Genomic DNA, 19,752 nt, shown 5'->3' on the forward strand with positions numbered 1-19,752 from the left:
CAACTTATCTCTGTCCTCAATAACCTATCCTTCTCACAATCAGTCACCAACTGGTTTCAGAGTTACCTGTCTGACTGCCAACAATCCATTGTATGGCAGAATGACATATCTCCCCAACTACCTGTCTCCATAGGGGTTCCCCAAGGATCCATCCTTGGACCCCTACTCTTTATTTTCACAAATAATCCAGCCTCTGCCACCACACATGGCACACTCATACAATACGCAGATGACTCGACCATCATCTGCTCAGCCCAGTCCCTACCCAAACTGCAAAAAGTCACACAGGAAGCCTTTTCCTCTGTTGAAACTTGGTTATCCGATGCCCAATTAATACTCAACCCAAACAAAACTAAACTACTCATCTTCCAACCCACCAAACATACTCAAAACAACTCTCACTTTAACATCACAGCAAAAGACAACACCACTATATACCCAACTGAACACACTAAATTGCTAGGAGTGGAAATAGACAATAAACTAAAATTTGACATTCACATATCCATGACCATAAAAAAAGTCCACAAAAAACTAGGAGCGTTATACAGAAATAAGCATCTTCTCACCAAAGCAGCAAAGATTTCAATAGCAAATTCCCACCTTATCTCCACCCTACTTTATGCCTCTCCAATATATACCAACCTAAGGCAATGCGATCTAAACAAGCTAGAGACCTCTGCTACAACAAAATTGCTAAATTCGCCACAGGGGCATCCTACCGTAGTCACCACTGTATCTCACTTGCTGAACTGGGCTGGCTTGAACTCCCTCACCTCCTTCAATGGTATCAACTCTCACTCGCCCACAAACTAGTAAACCATCCACTAAATGTCCCATCCCTCCAGAATCTACTCCAACCCTATCGCACCACCAGACCACTAAGATCCAGCAACAAAAATCACTTGCAGGTCACTAAAGCCAATAACTCTGCTGGTGAAGCACTATTCTCTTGCACCATAGCCAAATTATGAACTCCCTCCCACCCACAATTACCTCCGAACCATCATGCACCCACTTCAAAACTTTACTAAAAGTGCACCTAAAAACATGCTGGCTATGCCCTTGCAACTCCCACTCTAATATCACCCACCCCATCCAACCACTACCTTTCTTTCCACTTCACTAACTACCTTGATTATAGCAAGCTGAGATGCTCATAAGCCTAGTATTTATACAGCAGGATCTTCTTATTTTAACATTTGTTAATGTCTGTTATGTACTTCACAGATAAAGATTCTAGTTGTCTACTGATGTACTATGTTCTTCATCTGTAAATATGTTGTAAGTAATTGCTATGTAAATTGTTAATCGCTATGTAATCCAATGTAACTACTGTCTGTTTATTTTAACTGTGGAGCTTTTCTCCCCGGGCCTCCGCTGAAAATGGACCTACATCCAGTCGGACACTCCCGGTCAACAAATATAAATAAATAAATAAATAAAATAATTCTGTACTGTCTTGGAGCTTTTCTCCCCAGGACTCCATTGAAAATGGGCTCCTCGTGTCCCAATGGACCATCCTGGCAAACAGACTGCAAATAAATAAATAAATAAAATAAATGCCGCTTACAAAGTATCAGAATATTTCATCTTGAAGCATACATGATGGCAAACACAGTTGTACTGATGTTTGACCTCCGTCAATGAGAATTTGTTAGGCCTGTAATGTGATAACTTCATTTTCTAAAGGCTCAAGCTACACCCACCGTGAGTTAAAGGTACACACTCACAAGAGCTGTATTTGAGGGAATGAGTAGGTAAATTCCTTCTCATCCCTCTGTCTGCCCATTAAGCTGATTAGAGACTTGGTGTCTGCAATAGTGTGTTCTTATTTTCAAGATGTGTGAGATGACAATCCTTGTAGTTATCCCTACAGCTCTGGTGCATATTTCTTACTGTTTAAATGCTTCTTTCCACTTGTTCATTGGATTTCAGTGTGTGTGAACTGGATATATCTCATTTCCTACTCGTGCACAAATCTTCTGAACTCTTAACTTTTGTATAGCAGACCATTGTCATATATGACAATCCAGTGTCCCCTAACTTGGGAATGTAGACTTTGTTGCAGAAATCATACTTGCTTTTTTGGTGTCTTTCGGGTTATTTGACAGAACTTGGAATAATCTAGAGAGATAAGAAACATAACTTCCTTGAGTTGAACCAAATCAGTACCCACTCTGCTCCATAGGTAGATGTTCTTTACTACCTGGTTGACCAGAGAAAGTATAGTTGTGTAAAATCTTACCATAACGGTAGATGTCCTTGCCTTCACTGCTGCAGTATTCTTTGCCATATAGGATTCCCTGCCGCGGAAGCCCAAACGTCCAGCCAGTCCACCAAAGACTACTTGTTGCATATTTAAAAGGTACAACAAACATCACCCAAATGCTCCTTACATAGCATAGGGCATAAAGGTGACGTTCAGGCCTACCATAAGCAGTACTTCTTTGCCGCCAATTCAAAATATATCTTTTCACTGTTGGCTTGTTTTCCTGCATCTCTTTTTGCCAGTTGACAGCATTTTCATTCTCCAGCGACTACCTGCTTGCTGATTTCTTTTTAGTTGCAGATAAGTGCCCTGTTGGGATTTTTGTTTTTTCTTGTTTTATTTTAGTGCTTCTTGAGGTTATTGTCATCCAGGAAGGGTAAATGCCATTGTGTGAGACAGATTCCCCATAAGGACCTCCACGATGTGTCTTTTTTTTTTTTTGCCTTGGAACCTACCATGACCATACGCATCATTCTATTTGTCAGGCACTTTCTTCCCTTTCCTTGTATCCTGAGAACCAACATCTTAAACTTCTCTCTAAAGATACAACAGAAGGAATCTCCTGCCCCAAGGGTCAGCCATTAGGGGAGAAGAAGGTGAAAAAGGTATGACCGGAGTCTTCCTCTGTCCACCCTCTGCCAGGTGTTTTTCCTGAGGTCGTTACAAACCCGGAGGCTCGCACAGCTATGTTTTCTGATTACTCTGTATTGACTGTGTTGGAGGCCAGTGAGGGTCCAGCTTGCAGCACATCCGGCGAAGTTTTGCAGGAGTCCATCTCAGATGGGGTCTATGTTAGAACATCGAAGTATTACTACATCGAATGTTCTAATATCGAACCATTTCACTCGAAACACCACAACAATGAACACTCAGAACAGCAAATTTTTTTCCCATGGAAAAAAATTCGCTGTTCCAACAAACATACGCACACTCACCTTACCCGCTCCCTAACCCTAAAGTCCCTATCACACACTCACCTTACCCACTCCCTAACCCTAAGGTCCCTATCGCACACTCACCTTCGTTCGCACACTTACCTTAACCCGATCCGTAACCTTCGCTCCACAATCAAAGAAATAGCTAAGCTGCAGAAACGGCCCACCGAATACTTTCCCTAGGAAAGTATTCGATATTCTGCAGCTTCACTATTTTCAGCTTTTGATGCAAAGGATTCCGATATTAATATATTCAAAGTAGTAGTACTTTGATGTACTAATATAGACCCTCTCAGATATTCAGGGGGAACCACAGTTGATTTTTTCTGAGGGGCTTAGGGGAGTTCCTCAGTCTTTAGTTGGGAAAGAAGTTCCTACTATGATTCTCAACTGCTGTCCTGGGTCTGAGCCTTCTCAGTTTTTTGAAGGGGAAGTTCTGTTAAAAAAGAAACAAAAAATTTAACATGTTTCTTCTCCTCCTAAGGATCCACAAAGTGAGTGGCAGGCCTTCACTCACAGGCTGTTTGCTACTTTAATGACCTTAAAATCTCCTCAAGGGGGTTCCCCTCCTGCTTCTCCTTGATCCTCTACTCCCTGAGTATGAGTTGGATTCTGATAATGAATCTCTGACTTATTCTACTCAAATTCCTTCTCCTTTTGACTTTGAGTCAGTGGAGGAGGAAGAATCTATTATCCCAGATGTTCCTTTTGAGGAAATTTCCTTTGGGGTCGCACTGTTTAGCATGATGGAGTTTTTAAAGTGGGACTGTGCTCAGGTCCTTGATATCCATAATTAAAGAACAGGTCTTTACTGCACTCTCCAAAACTAAAAACCCTGCATCAGTGGGTCCTGATAATATCACAGGATACCTCCTAAATAAATTAAAACACAACATGCCAGGCCCACTAAGACCTCTATTCAATTTCTGCTTCCAGACAGGCTTTGTTCCAAGGAATGGCGGACTGCAACGGTCATTTCTCTACACAAAGGGTGCTATCAGCAGACCCAGGGGAACTACAGACCCAATAGTTTTACTAGTCTTGTATGCAAGGCCATGGAAAGGATTATCATGGACATGATAAACAAAAACATAGGAAATCTTCAAATACTGGATCCATCCCAGTTTGGTTTCTTCAAGTACAGGTTATGCCTACTAAACTAGAATCATGAATGAAGGCAAACCTGTGCATACTGCCTACCTCAAACTGGCAAAGGCATTTGACACAGTACCTCACTCTGGTGTTAGACAACCTCACAAATTTAGGCATAAATCCATATGTCACCTGATAGATACCAAATGACTCATGGTAGAACACATGAAGTTAGGATGGGGGAATCTAGTGCTGCCAAGAGGCCTGTTACTAGTGGTGTCCCACAGGACTCAGTAATGGGAACTTTCCTGATCAGAAAATACTTCTCTGAAGTCAAGGCAAATGTAGACAGCCTTTGGCTGACCAAATCTACTGACGACTATAAGCTGGGTGCAATCATTGAATCCCCCAAAGATGTAGATATCCTCCAGGACGGCCTGACACAAACAAATAACTAGTGACAAAGCCATGGCCTAAAACTCCATGCAGAAAGATACATAATTATACCATTTGGGAAGACAACCACCCCTTACTAATGACAACATTGATTATGCTCTCCTAAGACTAGACCCAGCAGTAATGAATTTGGGAACTCCGCTTAACAGTAGTCTGAACTTTGACCACACTGTGTCCATGGTAGTGAGAAAACTTTTCTACGTGGCATAACTTATAAGCAAGAGCATGACATCCAGAGCTAAAGAGATCATAGTGCCACTATACCCGGCCCTCATTAGACCAATAATCAAGTACAATGCTAACCTTTGGCATGTACCTGATATGGCATTTGGAACAGCTGGAGTGGCCACAGAGGTTCCTTGCTAAAAGAAAGAATATAGAGTGTAAATAACATGTCCTATGAGGACTGCCTAAACATCTTGTCCCTGTTCTTGGTCTCCTAATGACTTCTGAGGGGCGATCTGTGCCTAACTAACAAGGCAACTGATCCAGCCATGATGGATCTGCTACAGATCTGCAAAACAAACAGCACTAGATTTACCTGATCTGAGGATCTAAACCTTGTCTGTGACATAAACAAAACATGTTTGATGGGCAGGTATGTATCTCAGAGATTGCCATTTCTTTGGAACAGTGTTAGTGTGTGTTGAACAGTGAACAAAAGATTAAAATTAATTCTGCTGTAAATACACTGAAAGATAATGCATAGAATAAAAAGTTTGCTTGAATGCAGGTATAGAGCTTAGCAACGTAAAATTGGCATCCATACTATGTGACAGCTCTGGCTAAATTAAGTGAAACAAGAAACTTCTATTAATGGATCAGCAAGGAAGTTTAACAGATGAATGGACATGCTTTTTATAAAATTAGCAGTACATGTTCTCTTAAAAGCTGTTTCCTCAAAAACATGTTCTCCCACAGTATCAGCAAAGAAGATGACAGATGAATGGACATGGCTTTTTATAGAATCGGCAGAAAAACAATTCTGAAAGGCAAGTATTGCGTGCATTCTCACATCAGCAGAAGTGCTTACAAGTAAATATTAAATGGTTTCACAGAAGAACAACAGGAAAGTCTAAAAACAGACATTAAGTGCTTTCTCACAAAAGTTCCTTACAAAAGAAGAAAAACAGGATCTAAAGTGCATTACAAAGAGTATAAAAAGACTGCAAACTAAACTGTGTTACAGGTATGTAGGAACTTGGGTTCCAAGGTAAATGGAGAATGGAGAGTTATCATCTATACTGGTCGTGAAGAAAACTTTGCACATTAAAATTGTAAACTACAGTAGCACGTGTCGTTTGTTATAAGAGTAAGTTGTTTATTAGTAACTTCTCTATATTAAGTATTATGCTGCAAAGTATATTTTCTCATCAATGCAACTTGCAAGTCTTTGTGTTATTACCAGACTTTGATTTCAACAGTAAACAGCCAACAAGACTTTGTGTCTTAAGAATACTTTGGTTCCAGTCCAGTACAGCAAGCACAGCATGCAGCACCCGCATTAAATTAATTTTTCAAACAGACTCTCCAGTCATGTGAAGCAGAGGTCTTCCCTAAGCCTGGTTAAATGTAATTTGGATCAATGAATAAGAAATCTCAAATTCCCCCCTGGCTTGTAGCCTGTGTACCTCATGGACAGGCTCAGCTTGTAGATACCGTAAGGTACAGGGATATACCAAAGCCATTCTAGTGAGTGGGTATCGACAATTGGAAGAATTGGGGCATGAATGGCTAGGCTTAAAAAGGCTCTAAGGTCTTTAGCCTAATTACCTCCTATGATCCTGTGCTGCAATCAGTGCTTAGAACTTAGTTGTTCCTCTTCTAAGAAGTAGATTCTGTGACCCCTGAATTACTGGCAAGTTCTCTGATCAATTTGAAGAATAAATCCATAGTTGAGAGACCAGCTGGCATAATGGTTAAGGTCTACACATCAAATGCAGAAGGTACAAGGTTTGATCCTGACATCTGACAGTACCTGTATGGAGTTTGCATGTTCTCCCTGTGTCTGTGTGGGGTTTCTCCCACTCCTAAAAAAACATGCCGAATATTTCCATCTCAAACTCAGCCAAGAATAGAGTTGTTGGCAACAGCAAGACTCTAGACGGTGGCCTATATGGGGAAGAGTTGTATAGAACAACCACTTTGGGCATCTAATGTGGTGTGCAGTACCCTCAAGATAGGAAAATACACATCACAGACTGATCATTGTGGTAGGACATGTCACTCAATAGTGTAAAGTATGACTTTAGCTGATTCAGATGTGTTGACTAATGATGCCAAATGGGCATGAGTATGTGCCGGTGATAAGTGGGTTGAGCACCTGGCCTACTTTGACCTAAGTCAGGGGATCCATGCTGACAGTGAAAGGGGGTGTATGTGCCTATATTGGCAAGTGTACGCCCACCATAAAGGCCAGCAGCCTTGGATCATAGCTCTGTTGAACAAAAGGTGAATGTAAAACCAATCAACCTGCTAAACATAACCTACACTGAATGTAGCATTTCTTAGTTTCTCACTGACATGACGCAAATTGGAGTGGATGACATGATGGTAAGGAGGAGGCTGGTCATCCTATGTGTCCAGGAGACGAGATGGAAAGGCAGTGCAGCAAAGTTACTTGGCTTGGGATCTAAAGTCTACTACTCAGGCGAAGAACATGCTAGAAATGGTGTGGGAATTGTGGTAAGAGAGAGGGTTCAGAAAACAGTGAGGGATATCATCAGAAATAATGACAGACTCATGGCAATCAGACTCCAGTCTAATGATACGGCAGTATTCATAGCCTAAGTTTATGCCCCACAGCAATGCTGTGATAGTGAGTAAGAAGAGTGCATTCAGACAGCAATTGCAGGCTCTACTAGATAAAGTAAGGCAACGTGAATTGGTGTTGATAATGAGTGACCTAAATGCACATATCAGGAGAGACGAAACAGGATACAAGGACTGCGTGGGTCCACAAGGGTGGGGCAGCAGGAATAAAGAAGGAAAAGCCATTCTAGACTTCTGGCTGGCAAATGGCTTAATGGTACTCAACACATAGTTCGGCATGAGAAGCAGTCACTAGATCACATACAAGAGTGGTCAACCTAAAACTCCGGTAGACTTCCTCCTGGTAAGGAAAGGGCACTGAGGTAGAATCAGTGATTGCAAAGTCATCCTCAGTGAAACAGTCAGCCCACAGTATAAACCACTGGCTGGCACAACCTGCTTCAAGCAGAGACCAGAGAAGATTCTAAGGGCGACAGAGACCAGGCTGAAGACCTGCAAGTTGACTGTAGAGAAAGCACAAAAGTACAAGGAATTACTCAGGCCTCTAGCACGTCAAGAAGAGGAGGAAATAGCTGGAGTTGAAGAAAAATGGCAGCACCTGAAAATAGCATGTGTTCGGACTACAGAACAGATGTGTCTAAGCCAGGTATGGAAATGGGTACATAAGGAAAGCCGGTGGTGGAATGCAGAAGTCCAGGAGACCATCAAAAGGAAGGAGTGCAGGAAAAAGTGGGAGCTAGAAAAGACCTGGCTGGGAAGGAATAGTTGTTGGCTAACAGAAGCCAAGAAAGGAGTTGCAGTAACAAAGAACAGGGCATCAGAGGCACTCTACCAACTTCTGGAAAGTGATTCAGTAGGTGACAAAGAAACTATGTGAGGGTGAAAGGCAAAGACAGAAAGATAAAAAAAAGATAGAGACACTTCGTAAGGGATACCAGTATCAGCCTGCTCACAAGTCCACAGGACATCAAAGACAGATGGAAGGAGTACTTCCAGCAGCTTCTGAATGAAGAAAACCCCACAGAAGATGTACTACACCAGACATAAGTTACGATGAGAAGAGGAGCCCACCACAGAAGAAGTAAGAACAGTCATGGAAAGCAGCAGGCTCAGATGAGGTCATAGCAGATATGGTAAAGATGTTGGATGAGATGGGTGAGAAATGGCTCCTGAGGGTACTCGTAGCAGTGTGGAGAGAAAGGCATATCCCAAATGACTGGAAAGTAAGCATACTAGTGTCAGTGTTCAAAAACAAAGGGGACATCCACAACTGTGAGCAGTGCAAAGATATGAAACGTCTGTCACATTGCATGAAAGTTCTGAAGAGGGTGATAAACGTATACGCAGATTCGTAGAATGTAAGATGGGAGATGAGCAGTTCAGATTCAGATCAGGATGCAGCACAAATGACCCGATGTGTGCAGTGAGACAGATAGTAAGGAAGCTAGAGGTGAGGAAAGAGTCCAGTTGGGCATTCCTAGACATGGAGGAAGCATATGACAAGGTCCAAAGAAAGCTGATTTGGGCAGTTCTGTGATAGTTCGAAGTCCAAAAAATGCAGGTAGAATTAGTGCAGACTATGTATAAGTACCCAGTGACTCAAGTATGAACAGTGCTCAGTCCCACAGAGGGGTTCTCAGTGGGAGTGGGTGTGCATCAGGGTTGAGATCTGAGCCCACTGCTTTTCATACTGGTGATGGACTACTTCAGCAAACAGGTTGGAGGGGACAGATCAACAGAGTTGCTGTATGCAGATGATGTGGCATTACAGACAGACTCTGAGCAAGAACGTCAGCAAAGGATAGGGGAATGGAATGCAAAACTGTAGGCAACTGGGATGACACTAAGTACAGATAAGTCTGTGATAATGGCAGCAAATTGGGGAAATCAGAAGAAACTGAGAATTGAGATAGAAGGGGAGATAGTGGAACAGGTTAACAGATTCAAGTGTCTGGGAGGGGTGGTTGAGAAGGGAAGTCTGAATAAAGAGGTCAAAGCTAGAGTCAGAGGGGCTGCAGTCAACTGGCATAGAGTGTTAGGTGTAGTGTATGACAGAAGAATGCTAAAGAAGCTGAAACATAAGGTGTACAAAACAGTGGTGCAGCCAGTACTGCTGTATTGTACAGAAACCTGAGCAGTAAAAGCAGAACAGGTGAGTAAGACAGAGGTGATGGAAATGAAATGGCTGAGACAGGTAGATGAGTGCTAAGATGCACACAGTGGGACAAATGAAGACATAAGAGCACAAGCCAAAGTAGCTCCTGTTAAAGAAGAGACCAAAGAGAACAGATTATGGTGGTTCAGGCACATGTGCAGGAAAGCAGAAGACAATCTGGTGAAAAACATTTGGAACAGACAGGAAGAAGGCAAGAGGAAACAAGGACATCCAGCAAAGAGGTGAATGGATTGTGTGAGAGAAGATCTGTGACGTCAGGCATGAGTGTCAAAGAAGGCAGGAATGTAGCATTGAATTGGGGAGATGGCGACAGTTAACACGATACCCTGGCTCCATGTAGAAAGTGGGAAAAGGGGGTTATAATGATGATGATGGAGCCTGTGGTAAAATTAGACTCGTGTCAGAAGTAATTTAGAAAATTGTGACTTGTAGTATGGACTTGATGGCATGTTTTGACTGACTTTGGACACTACTAGTTTGTATATTAATATGCAGAGCATGAGCATGGTTTAAAAGCTACTGATTCCTTCTTGGGTGACTCTCCTATGTGCAGTATCTTTCAAAACATATTTAATTCTGTATTAACCAGAAAGCACAGCTCACCAAGAAAAAAAACAAGCCACACCACTGGCCACGACTGATGACTTCCAAAAAGTTTATTCTTCACACAGGTTTAAGGGCATCACAGACCTGTTACTGCTCAATCTCGTGTGGCTGAAAGCCACTTGTCCCTCTAAGAAGTTGGAGACGACCGCACAGGGCCGCATAACTAGTTAGCATGGCGGAGTCTCGTTTATCGGAATTAACCAGACAAATCTCTCCACCAACTATGAACGGCCATGCACCACCACCCACAGAATCGAGAAAGAGCTATCAATCTGTCAATCCTTTCCATGTCCGGGCCAGGTGAGGTTTCCATGTTGGGTCAAATTAAGCCGCAAGCTCACTCCACGCTAACTAGTTATGCGGCTCTATGGGGTCATCTCCAACTTCTTAGAGGGACAAGTGGCTTTCAGCCACACAAGATTGAGCAATAATAGGTCTGTGATGCCCTTAAACCTGTGTGAAGAATAAACTTTTTGGAATTCAGCAGTCGTGGCCAGTGGTGTGTCTTGTTTTTTTCATATTTAATTCTGTCTCATTGATAATTTTTTTCATCTTTGATAGTAAGGCGTCTTCATTTAAAGGGTATCGCTTTGGGTGCTCTCTTTGCATCTACTTTAGTTTGATTATGGGTTTATTTGAATGTGCATATGGTGCCCTCTTTGCATCTACTTCAGCTTGTTTGATTGTGGATTTATTTGAATGTGAATATATTTATAGTAATTAGTTTTATACATTTTGTTGCATATTTTTTATTTTGCAGAGTATCTTATTCTTTTGCATAAAGGGGACACCCGTAAAGTTTCTGTATTTTTGACTTAACAAGTAATAGCTTTGGCTTTGTTATTACAAATAACATCTTCTTTTCAGATTAATTTTTGGATGTTACTTTAAGGAGTTGTCGAGGTTCACTTATAAACTGTATCGTAAATCTCCATCTATTGTGGGTTATTTATTTGGCATTCCTTTTCTTGTGTTCTGTCTACTTAGTTGAGAATCTATGAGACTCAGAAGACTGCAGCTCTAAAAAACGATTTCTTTTATAAGAATGAAAAATCTGATAGAGAGATTTTCTGATGGGCACTTCCAAAGTGAGGCTGTATGGAGGGCATTTTGGAAGGCTGCAGTAACCCCCAGAGAAGCGCTCTGGGTATAGGGCAGAATAGTGACATCAGTAATAAGCCTACATTTTGTCAGAAAGCTAAACGACATGACAGTCAGGTTTACTTTATTTCTCATTTAGATACTTTGTCAGTTCAGATTGCTTCTTCATTTAAGAAATACTGGACTGTGGTTAAGCACACATTTTTTATGTTCTCCTTAGATTTGTTTTTATTGTGGCAGGAGCATCGGTGGCATCTTAACAGACAGCTATTTAAGATTCCACCAGAAAATATGAATATAGTTAGCCCAACAGGGAAGCAGTTCTCTGTTCTGTGAGCCCTTTTGTGGTCTCTGCATTCCATGTCATCAGTGGAAACAATATTTTGAATGCAGGGCATTAGAACTCCAAGTTCACACAGGTGACCGCTTTATGTCCCCTTCATTTTTCCCCTTGTAACTTGTTCTCTGTCATAGAAATTAAATATACAGTTAAAGGAGTAAAATGAAGTGTCAAACATGTTAAGAATATGTTGTGGGCCATCTTGCATTGCATTTTTCTGTGCATCATAATGGTTAGCCTGCGAGCCTAAGGGCTACTGTTGTAGAAAAGGTTTCTTGTGATTTTTAGATATGTTACCATCTTAGACAAGTAGTTGTATTATTAAAAAAGTATGATCATTTTAAAGTTTAATACATTAGTCCTTTGTGGGTAAATCAATAATGCATTTGGATGATATTTTTTACACATAACTGCCTGCAGTCAACTTTTCTTTTATTAGTCATTACTTTAGTAATTGTTACATTGACATTGTCATTCTTCAGTTTCTGTCTTTTCATTTAGCACATATTGCTCTTTCCATACCTTCCAACTCAAGATTTTTGCAGAATTTCCAAATTTTTGCTTCCCATTTTTGGTCTGTTCTTCATGTTTTTTTTTTTTTTTCTTTTTTGGCAAATCATTAAGGACTGAAGTAATTAAATAATTACATGCATTTGAGTTTGTATACTTCAGAAAATGCATGCCAACACAAAACCGTTATCGTTGTAACAACTTTCTAAGTTTCTAAGAGCAATATTTTAAACCTGTCCCTGATTTTTGGCCCTTGTCCCATCATTCTTTTTGGCTTTGTCCAGATTTTGTGTGTGTAGTTGTTGAGAAGTATGGCTCTTTGTATTTCTTGCTTTTTATCCTCCACAGAAGGCTGCTGAGCCAAGGCATGCAATGGGATGGGACTAACACTTTGCACTTTTGGAAGTCTTTGTTTTTATTTATTTCATTTTATTACTTAGTTCAAATTTTGGGAAATACTTGCTGCATTGTATAGATATATATACACATCTTAAGTTATGCCTTTTCAGAATAAAAATCCGTAAGAAAGTATTCTCAATTAGTCGTATCCTTTTCCTACAAAAAAAAAAAAAAAAAAAAAATGGGTACAGAGGTGTAAAAATTAACCCTGGATAGTTTGGCTAACGCGCACTGTATGAAGTGTTTTCAAGAATGCATCAAACCTTAACCTGAGTTTACAGATGCACTGACTGCTATACCATCTGCCACTTTGCATGTATTCTTGAATGTGATTAAATGGATGATATTTGTGCAGTTGCAATGTTGGCATCTTGACTACTTTTGCAAGACACTACAAGCTGGATGTTATGTCCAGGACTAGGTCATCCTTCAGAGCTACCATTATTCAGGGGAGCATTCCTTTATATGAACCACCCAAGGGGCCAAGCTTGGGAATCTGTCCTGTAGCTGCTGGAGATAAAATGACCAGTATTGGCTATGAAAGTCTTGTACTTACTATAACAATAGAAATACATTGGCAGTTTTATGGCCATCATTGATCCCCACCCCCACTCAGGCCTGAAGGCGACTGTTGTTTTGGTAAGGGGAAGAGAGTAATGGGAAAGTTACTTTTTCTTGTGCTGAAAAGTTTTCTGGTCTGGCAAAGCTGGGCTATGTCCTGCTGGACTTAGTCCTACAGGTGGCAGATATTAAACTGCCAGTGTAGATCTACCACTGTGATACAGAGCTGTAGCTGGCTTATCTAGCGCCTGGGGCCAATCCCCCAGTCTAATACCCTAACCCTCATCTCTTTAGTAGTTGAAGAGCAAAAAAGGTCTGCTCCCCAGGTCTGGTGCTCCACACCAAAATCCATTCTCCACCCCCTCAGCTCTTCAATTAAAGAGCAAAAAGAAAAAAGGTCTGTGTCTGCTCCCTTCATCTGGTTGTCCAAGCCAAATCCCACCCCCTCAGCACTTCAGCTGAAGAGCAAATACTAGCTGACTTCTACTTTTAAACTGTAGCAAACTGATTGTTACAGCTTCCCACACATACACACTCGCACAGTGCTGAAGCACTGAAATGCATTTCTGTAACAGCATCCAAAAATGCTAGTACAGAGAAGAATGCAGGAACTGCACTTACTGATCGTGTCCCCTAGTACCTTGCTCCTGGGATGGCTGCCCCCGTTACCCCTGCCTTGCTAATCTTCTGCTTTGGTACATACATGATTTTAATATGCTTCATTTTTGTGTGTGTGGCTTCATACCCAAAACCTGCACTCTCCATGCATGGTGACATCTCCCCCACCACTACATCCACCCTTTTTATTGTAATTGACTCCAATGCTACAAAGCATCATAGTAAACTAGACAGTATAGTATACTGAAAGTTTTTTGGTCGTATAATTCAGGCTAAATGATCTTTAATGAAAAAGTCACTGCCAGGATAACTTAGTGTTCCATTACTGTTATACAGGGTGTATTCAACTTGGAAAGAACAAACTTAGCTGTCCTTATAACCACTGTATAGTGCAGAAAGTTTCTGCACAGCATAGTAATGAATGAAATGAGAGTTTTAGAAAATGTTTAAAAACTGCCTTACCTGTTTTCTCTTTCTCTTTTTGTTTATAGTAAGGATGGTGATGATAAGAAGAGGCCGGTCATTATCCATCGTGCCATCTTAGGATCTGTTGAGAGAATGATAGCCATACTGACCGAGAACTATGCGGGAAAATGGTACGTACCGAACATAAACTGCATATTGTGTAGAAAAGCAAGGCAGAAAATGGTATGTACCGAACATAAACTGCATATTGTGTAGAAAAGCAAGGCAGAAAATGGTATGTACCGAACATAAACTGCATATTGTGTAGAAAAGCAAGGCAGAAAATGGTATGTACCGAACATAAACTGCATATAGTGTAGAAAAGCAAGGCAGTCTGAACATTCTGTTCAAGAAATTAATTGTGGAATTGTTTCACTGAGCAGTATACCAGCCTATTCCCAGCCTATAGTACTGTGCAATAAGAAAGTGTAATTGCAGAGAAACAGACACGCATGATAAACCTAATTTTTTTTTAGATTTATGTTTTGCACCTTTAAGTAAGCCACAGTATTAGTAGCCTGATAAGACCTTAAGTGGATTTGACATCAGAAGGACTTCAGCTCATGCTTCCTGCCTCAAACGTTTCATGCTGCCACATACTTGAGGACATCAGTGAAAAGGCATTCACAAAAATAGAAATGGTCCTTTCTTCTTCTAGTGCTTTCCTGCCATTAATTACACTTCACTATTTTCCATGTGCCTGTCCTCGGTGCTGACTTTGATGCATTGCTTTTTTAAATGACTTCTTGCTGCAGTCCGTCAGTACGTTTTTTATTCTTTTTTTCAAATCTTAATCAGAATTATGTCAAAGCCACTGTTTCATGTGTACTAGTGCGTCTGGTAAATGGTGCCCCTCCCAAGGAAGTTAAACTGTTTGCTTTTGCTTGGAAATAACCATGTTCTTGAAGAGCATGAGTCCTGAAAAAAAAAATCGAACACTGAACCATGGAAAGAAAATGCTCAGAAAAGTGTTTCTTGAGAAAAAAAAATTGTAGGAGACAATCATCACAAACTTCTTTATCATCCAAAGAGACGATTGAAAGATTGCATATTGTTGACTGGAAGAAGAAAATAGCAACCACATGAAATAAGACTCCTCATTTTAAGGAGTGCAGTAAATGGTCTTAAGTTTGTCAATTTATAGGATACCTGTTAATGGGTTTGATGAGCTTCCATCCATTAATGGGCACAAAAAGTACCAGATCGTTGTACTCAGTAAGGGGGTCTGCTGTAGTTCAGAGAATAAGACAGTCACTCAAAATGCGTGAGAAGGTAGTGCAAGTAAAGGCAACAGGACATATCTGATTGTCAGCAGCTCTTTAGAAAAACTGCAAAAAATCAAAGTAATCATAATTATATAAAAGGAAACTGGTGACTTCAAAATGCAAAGGAAAAAAAGGTTCAAAAAAGAAAGCAGCCTTTCAAACCTCAGGGACATAAGTCTTAACATCCTGTGGCAGGCATAGACTCAGCCTCATAGTCAGATGCAGCACTGCAGAAAGTCTCAAGACCCTTGCTAATCCCAGCCCCACTATGCAGTGTTTAAAGTTTGAGCAGACCATCCTTTCTCCTGATGATGTCTTGGAACTTGAATGATTTGACAGTCATGCGTACGTATAGCATCCATCACTTTCGACGCTGACACCATGCAGCTGCTGAGGTGCAGATACATTCTTGAGCTCATACTTCTGCTTTCCTTTCATCATCCTCAGCCTAACTATTGCAAGTGTATGCTTCAGGTCTTGGAAATCTAAACGCTGTTGAGCCTCATCATAGCCTCACCTCAGGTTTTGTGCCCGCTGAATGGCGCACAGCGACGGTTATCCCACTCCACAAGGGGGAAGCCACCACGGACCCTGGGAACTACCGCCTCATTAGCCTGACAAGCCTGGTCTGCAAGGCCATGGAACATATCATCATGGAACTTATAAACAAAGACATTGGTAGTCTCCAAACTCTGGACCCCACACAGTTCGGGTTTGTAAAAGGCAGATCATGTCTCCTAAACCTGATAGATGTCTTTGAAGCAGTTACCAAAGCCGTAGACGAGGGTAAGGTGGTTCACACAGCCTATCTAGATCTTGCCAAGACTTTCAACACCATCCCCCACTCTGGAATTACAGATAAACTCACTAAACTAGGTATAAATCCCTATGTCACAAGATGGGTCGCCAACTGGCTCACTGACAGAACCCCACACTGTGAAAGTAGCAGACTCCAAATCCATCTTCAGACCAGTGACAAGTGGAGTATAACAGGGTTCAGTCCTGGGTCCTCTCCTGTTTGGTATCTACTTCTCTGAAGTACAGGCTAACACAGAAGGTCTTTGGCTAACAAAGTTCACAGATAACTGCAAACTAGGAGCCATAATCGAAACTCCTAACGATGTGGACATCCTACAAAAGGGCCTCGCTAAGACAGATGCCTTTTGTCAAAGCCATGGCCTCAAGCTCAATGCCAAAAAGTGTATTGTCATCCCCTTTGGTAAAACCTCTGTACCCATGAACTACAACATAGGCGGTAGTATACTTAACACCAAAAGTGTGATAAGAGACCTTGGGACACAAGTGGACAGTAGTCTCTCCTTTGATAATCACATCACCACAGTAGTCAGGAAATCCTCCTACGTGGCACACCGCATCACAAAAGGTTTCTCATCCAGAAAAAAAGAGGTCATTGTTCCCCTCTACTCATCAATCATTAGACCCATTATAAGAGTACAACGCCCTTTTTGTTATGTACCTCACAAGACATCTAAAACAACTGGAAAGACCACAGAAATACCTCACAAAGAGGATTACCAGCCTCAAACAGATGCCCTACGCAGACCGTCTCAGAAAACTCCAGCTTTACTCCGTCGCATATCGCCTACTCAGAGGTGATCTCTGCCTAACATACAAAGCTATGTCAAAACCAGAGCTGTTGGACATACTCCAGTTAAAGAAATCCCAATCTGAGCTACACCCTCTAGGGACCTAAACCTTGTCAGCACAATAAACAGAACATGCCGGAGGGATAGATTCCTGTCCCAGAGACTTCCCATATTCTGGAACAGATTAACTATCTATGTCAAACAGAGCTCCTCATTAGCACTCTTCAAGAAAAATCTTGATGATTGGATGGGAAATAGGAAATTCACCGCGGGGATCACTTCTGTGGCTCTGCTCGACAGTGGCACAGGAAAATAATTTTCTTGGGTGGCAAAAGCCAGGGTACCTTCTTGTCTGGGCTTGTATAGGCCCTAGGGCTGATAGCCTAGTACCTACCTATGAACCTATTAACAAAAATGCTTTAGAACTATGTCCTTCCTTCAAGACAAGAGGGCTACTGTTCATAATATGTATGCAGACTGAAATCATTAGAGTCCTTACCAGTGCATTCCTTTGTACTTTTCCCAACTCCAGAAGGTGCAGACAACAAACCTGTAGAGTTTGACTGATGGGTCTGTTCTTTTTTTTTTTTTTGATGCAGGCACACTCTTAGCAGAACTTGGTGTGTTCCTTTGGTTCTGTACTCTTTGCTACATCTGTACTTGGTGCATTCCTTTGGTTCTGTACTCTTTGCTGCATCTGTTATTTCTACCATTTTCAATCACTTTTGTGTACTTACTTTTCTGGTATATTCTTATTCAGCTCCTTGTCTATTAGCTGCTTTGCTTCTTCCATTTCCATATGGCACATGTTTGCTCTCTTTACTTACTTACTAACTGACTGGCTCACTCATCACCCCCCCCCCCCATGCCAAAGCCATCAATTTCTTCCTATATCTTAAAAATACATTTCCTTCTTTCCTTCCTAGATAACTGCCAACGCATATGGATATACTAGTTTTACAGCTGCATCCTTTTCACACATCTTCCACATAACTGGTTTGGACTGCTTATACCTGCTGTGCTTTTTACTAGAGGAGTCCTTAACACATCTTATAGCCCACAATTAGTAACCCTCTCTATTCAGCTGATTTATAGAGCAGTCTTTGCTTAGCCAAATGTCTGTTCATTCTGTTTAGCAAGTATCTTACCCAGTTTGGACCTTGAGCTGGATGGCTAAATCTTTGCACCCCTGTGATCTGTAAATCTCTGTAAGCTGGCCACTGTGAGATGAGGCCCACTTTTGTCTCCAGGAACTCGCTGTCATTTCAACCCACCACAATTTCATGCAGTTCATTAATCCTTCACTGTAGTAACAATTCTTCCTAAGTCCAGCTTGCAGTTTCCATAGTTTTTCCAACAGATATTTAATTACCACTGCTTGATATTTTATCTGCTCACTGACTTCCTGTTGTATGGTTTTCAGGGCTCTCAAGTTTGAACTAACAGTACCCAAGTCTTCAGCAAACAGGCAATGTCACCTGTATTGCCTGTCATTATGAACAGACCCTGATCTTATTCACTCCCTGTCCCTCTTCCACGCTCCTTCTTTCTGTCTGCTTTAGCACTTCTCATTGGCTCTGAGTACAGCGCACAACTAACCTTCTCCAGCACTGACATGTGGCCTCCTTGTACCACTTAAACCTATTTTGACTTTCAACACATCAAGCTGCCATCTTGTTTCAACTTCATAGCTGCACCACCCCATCAAAACCCCATAGAAGTGTGTAGCATAATCCTTGAATGCAAAGTACATTTATGTATTGAAGCAAAATAGATGAGTTGTCCTATATATTTCATCTCACAAAGTTCTTGTAAACGCAAGAGATGAAAAGATCTAAAACTTATTGATAGCTGCCTTTGATGAAGGCAGCTATGATTCTCCTGTACATCACCTCTTCATTTGACCCTTTTGCCCCATAGCTTATCGGAGAAGACATCCTTGGTGGTTTATTGCTAGTGCAAATGCAAGGTCATTGTTCATGTTTAGTGAGTCTTGGGTAGGAGGGATATTTAATATATTGGACCTGGTTTCCTACTGTCATTATCAGAATTTGACAATAACACTCTAACCTTCTACCTAACACCCTTGGAGTACCACAAGGCTCTATACTACGGCCCTTGCTGTTCTCCATCTTCATTAACGACCTTTATACTGTCATCCCAAAAGTCAGCTGTATCCAATATGCTGATGACTCTACTCTGATTTGCTCAGCCACATCTCCAGTAGAGTTATGGTCAGCTACCCAGACCACCTTTAATACAATAGAAAACTGGCTTTCTGAACATCGTCTGATCCTAAATCCCAAAAAAACTAAAATGCTGTTATTTTCACCAACACATAGATCTACTGCTTTCACCTTTACCATAAAATCAAATGATGGCACAATAATCTCCCCTGACCCATCTACAAAACCATTAGGTGTCATCATAGACAATAATCTAAAATTTGACCTACATGTTAACCAAACTATCAAAACCATCAATAAAAAACTAGGGTCACTTTACAGAATAAAAGCCTTCCTAACTACTCCAGCTAAAATTGCCATAGCTCGCTCTCACCTTCTTTCAACCCTTCTG

At 41.2% G+C, this 19,752-nt stretch overlaps 1 protein-coding gene across 1 annotated transcript in view; it reads left to right on the forward strand.

Annotated features, from left to right (window-relative positions):
* Positions 1 to 19,752, forward strand: part of LOC122795693 (threonine--tRNA ligase 1, cytoplasmic-like) — an 846,051-nt gene that overhangs the window by 761,430 nt on the left and 64,869 nt on the right. Inside the window, exon 15 of the mRNA XM_044063990.1 lies at positions 14,330 to 14,434. Within this exon, the coding sequence (XP_043919925.1) occupies positions 14,330 to 14,434 (105 nt within the window). The remainder of the gene's footprint in view (positions 1 to 14,329; positions 14,435 to 19,752) is intronic.

The sequence above is a fragment of the Protopterus annectens genome, chromosome 2.part2 (genome assembly GCF_019279795.1).
Source record: "Protopterus annectens isolate FY-2018-M chromosome 2.part2, PAN1.0, whole genome shotgun sequence".
NCBI classification, from domain to species: Eukaryota; Metazoa; Chordata; order Ceratodontiformes; family Protopteridae; genus Protopterus; species Protopterus annectens.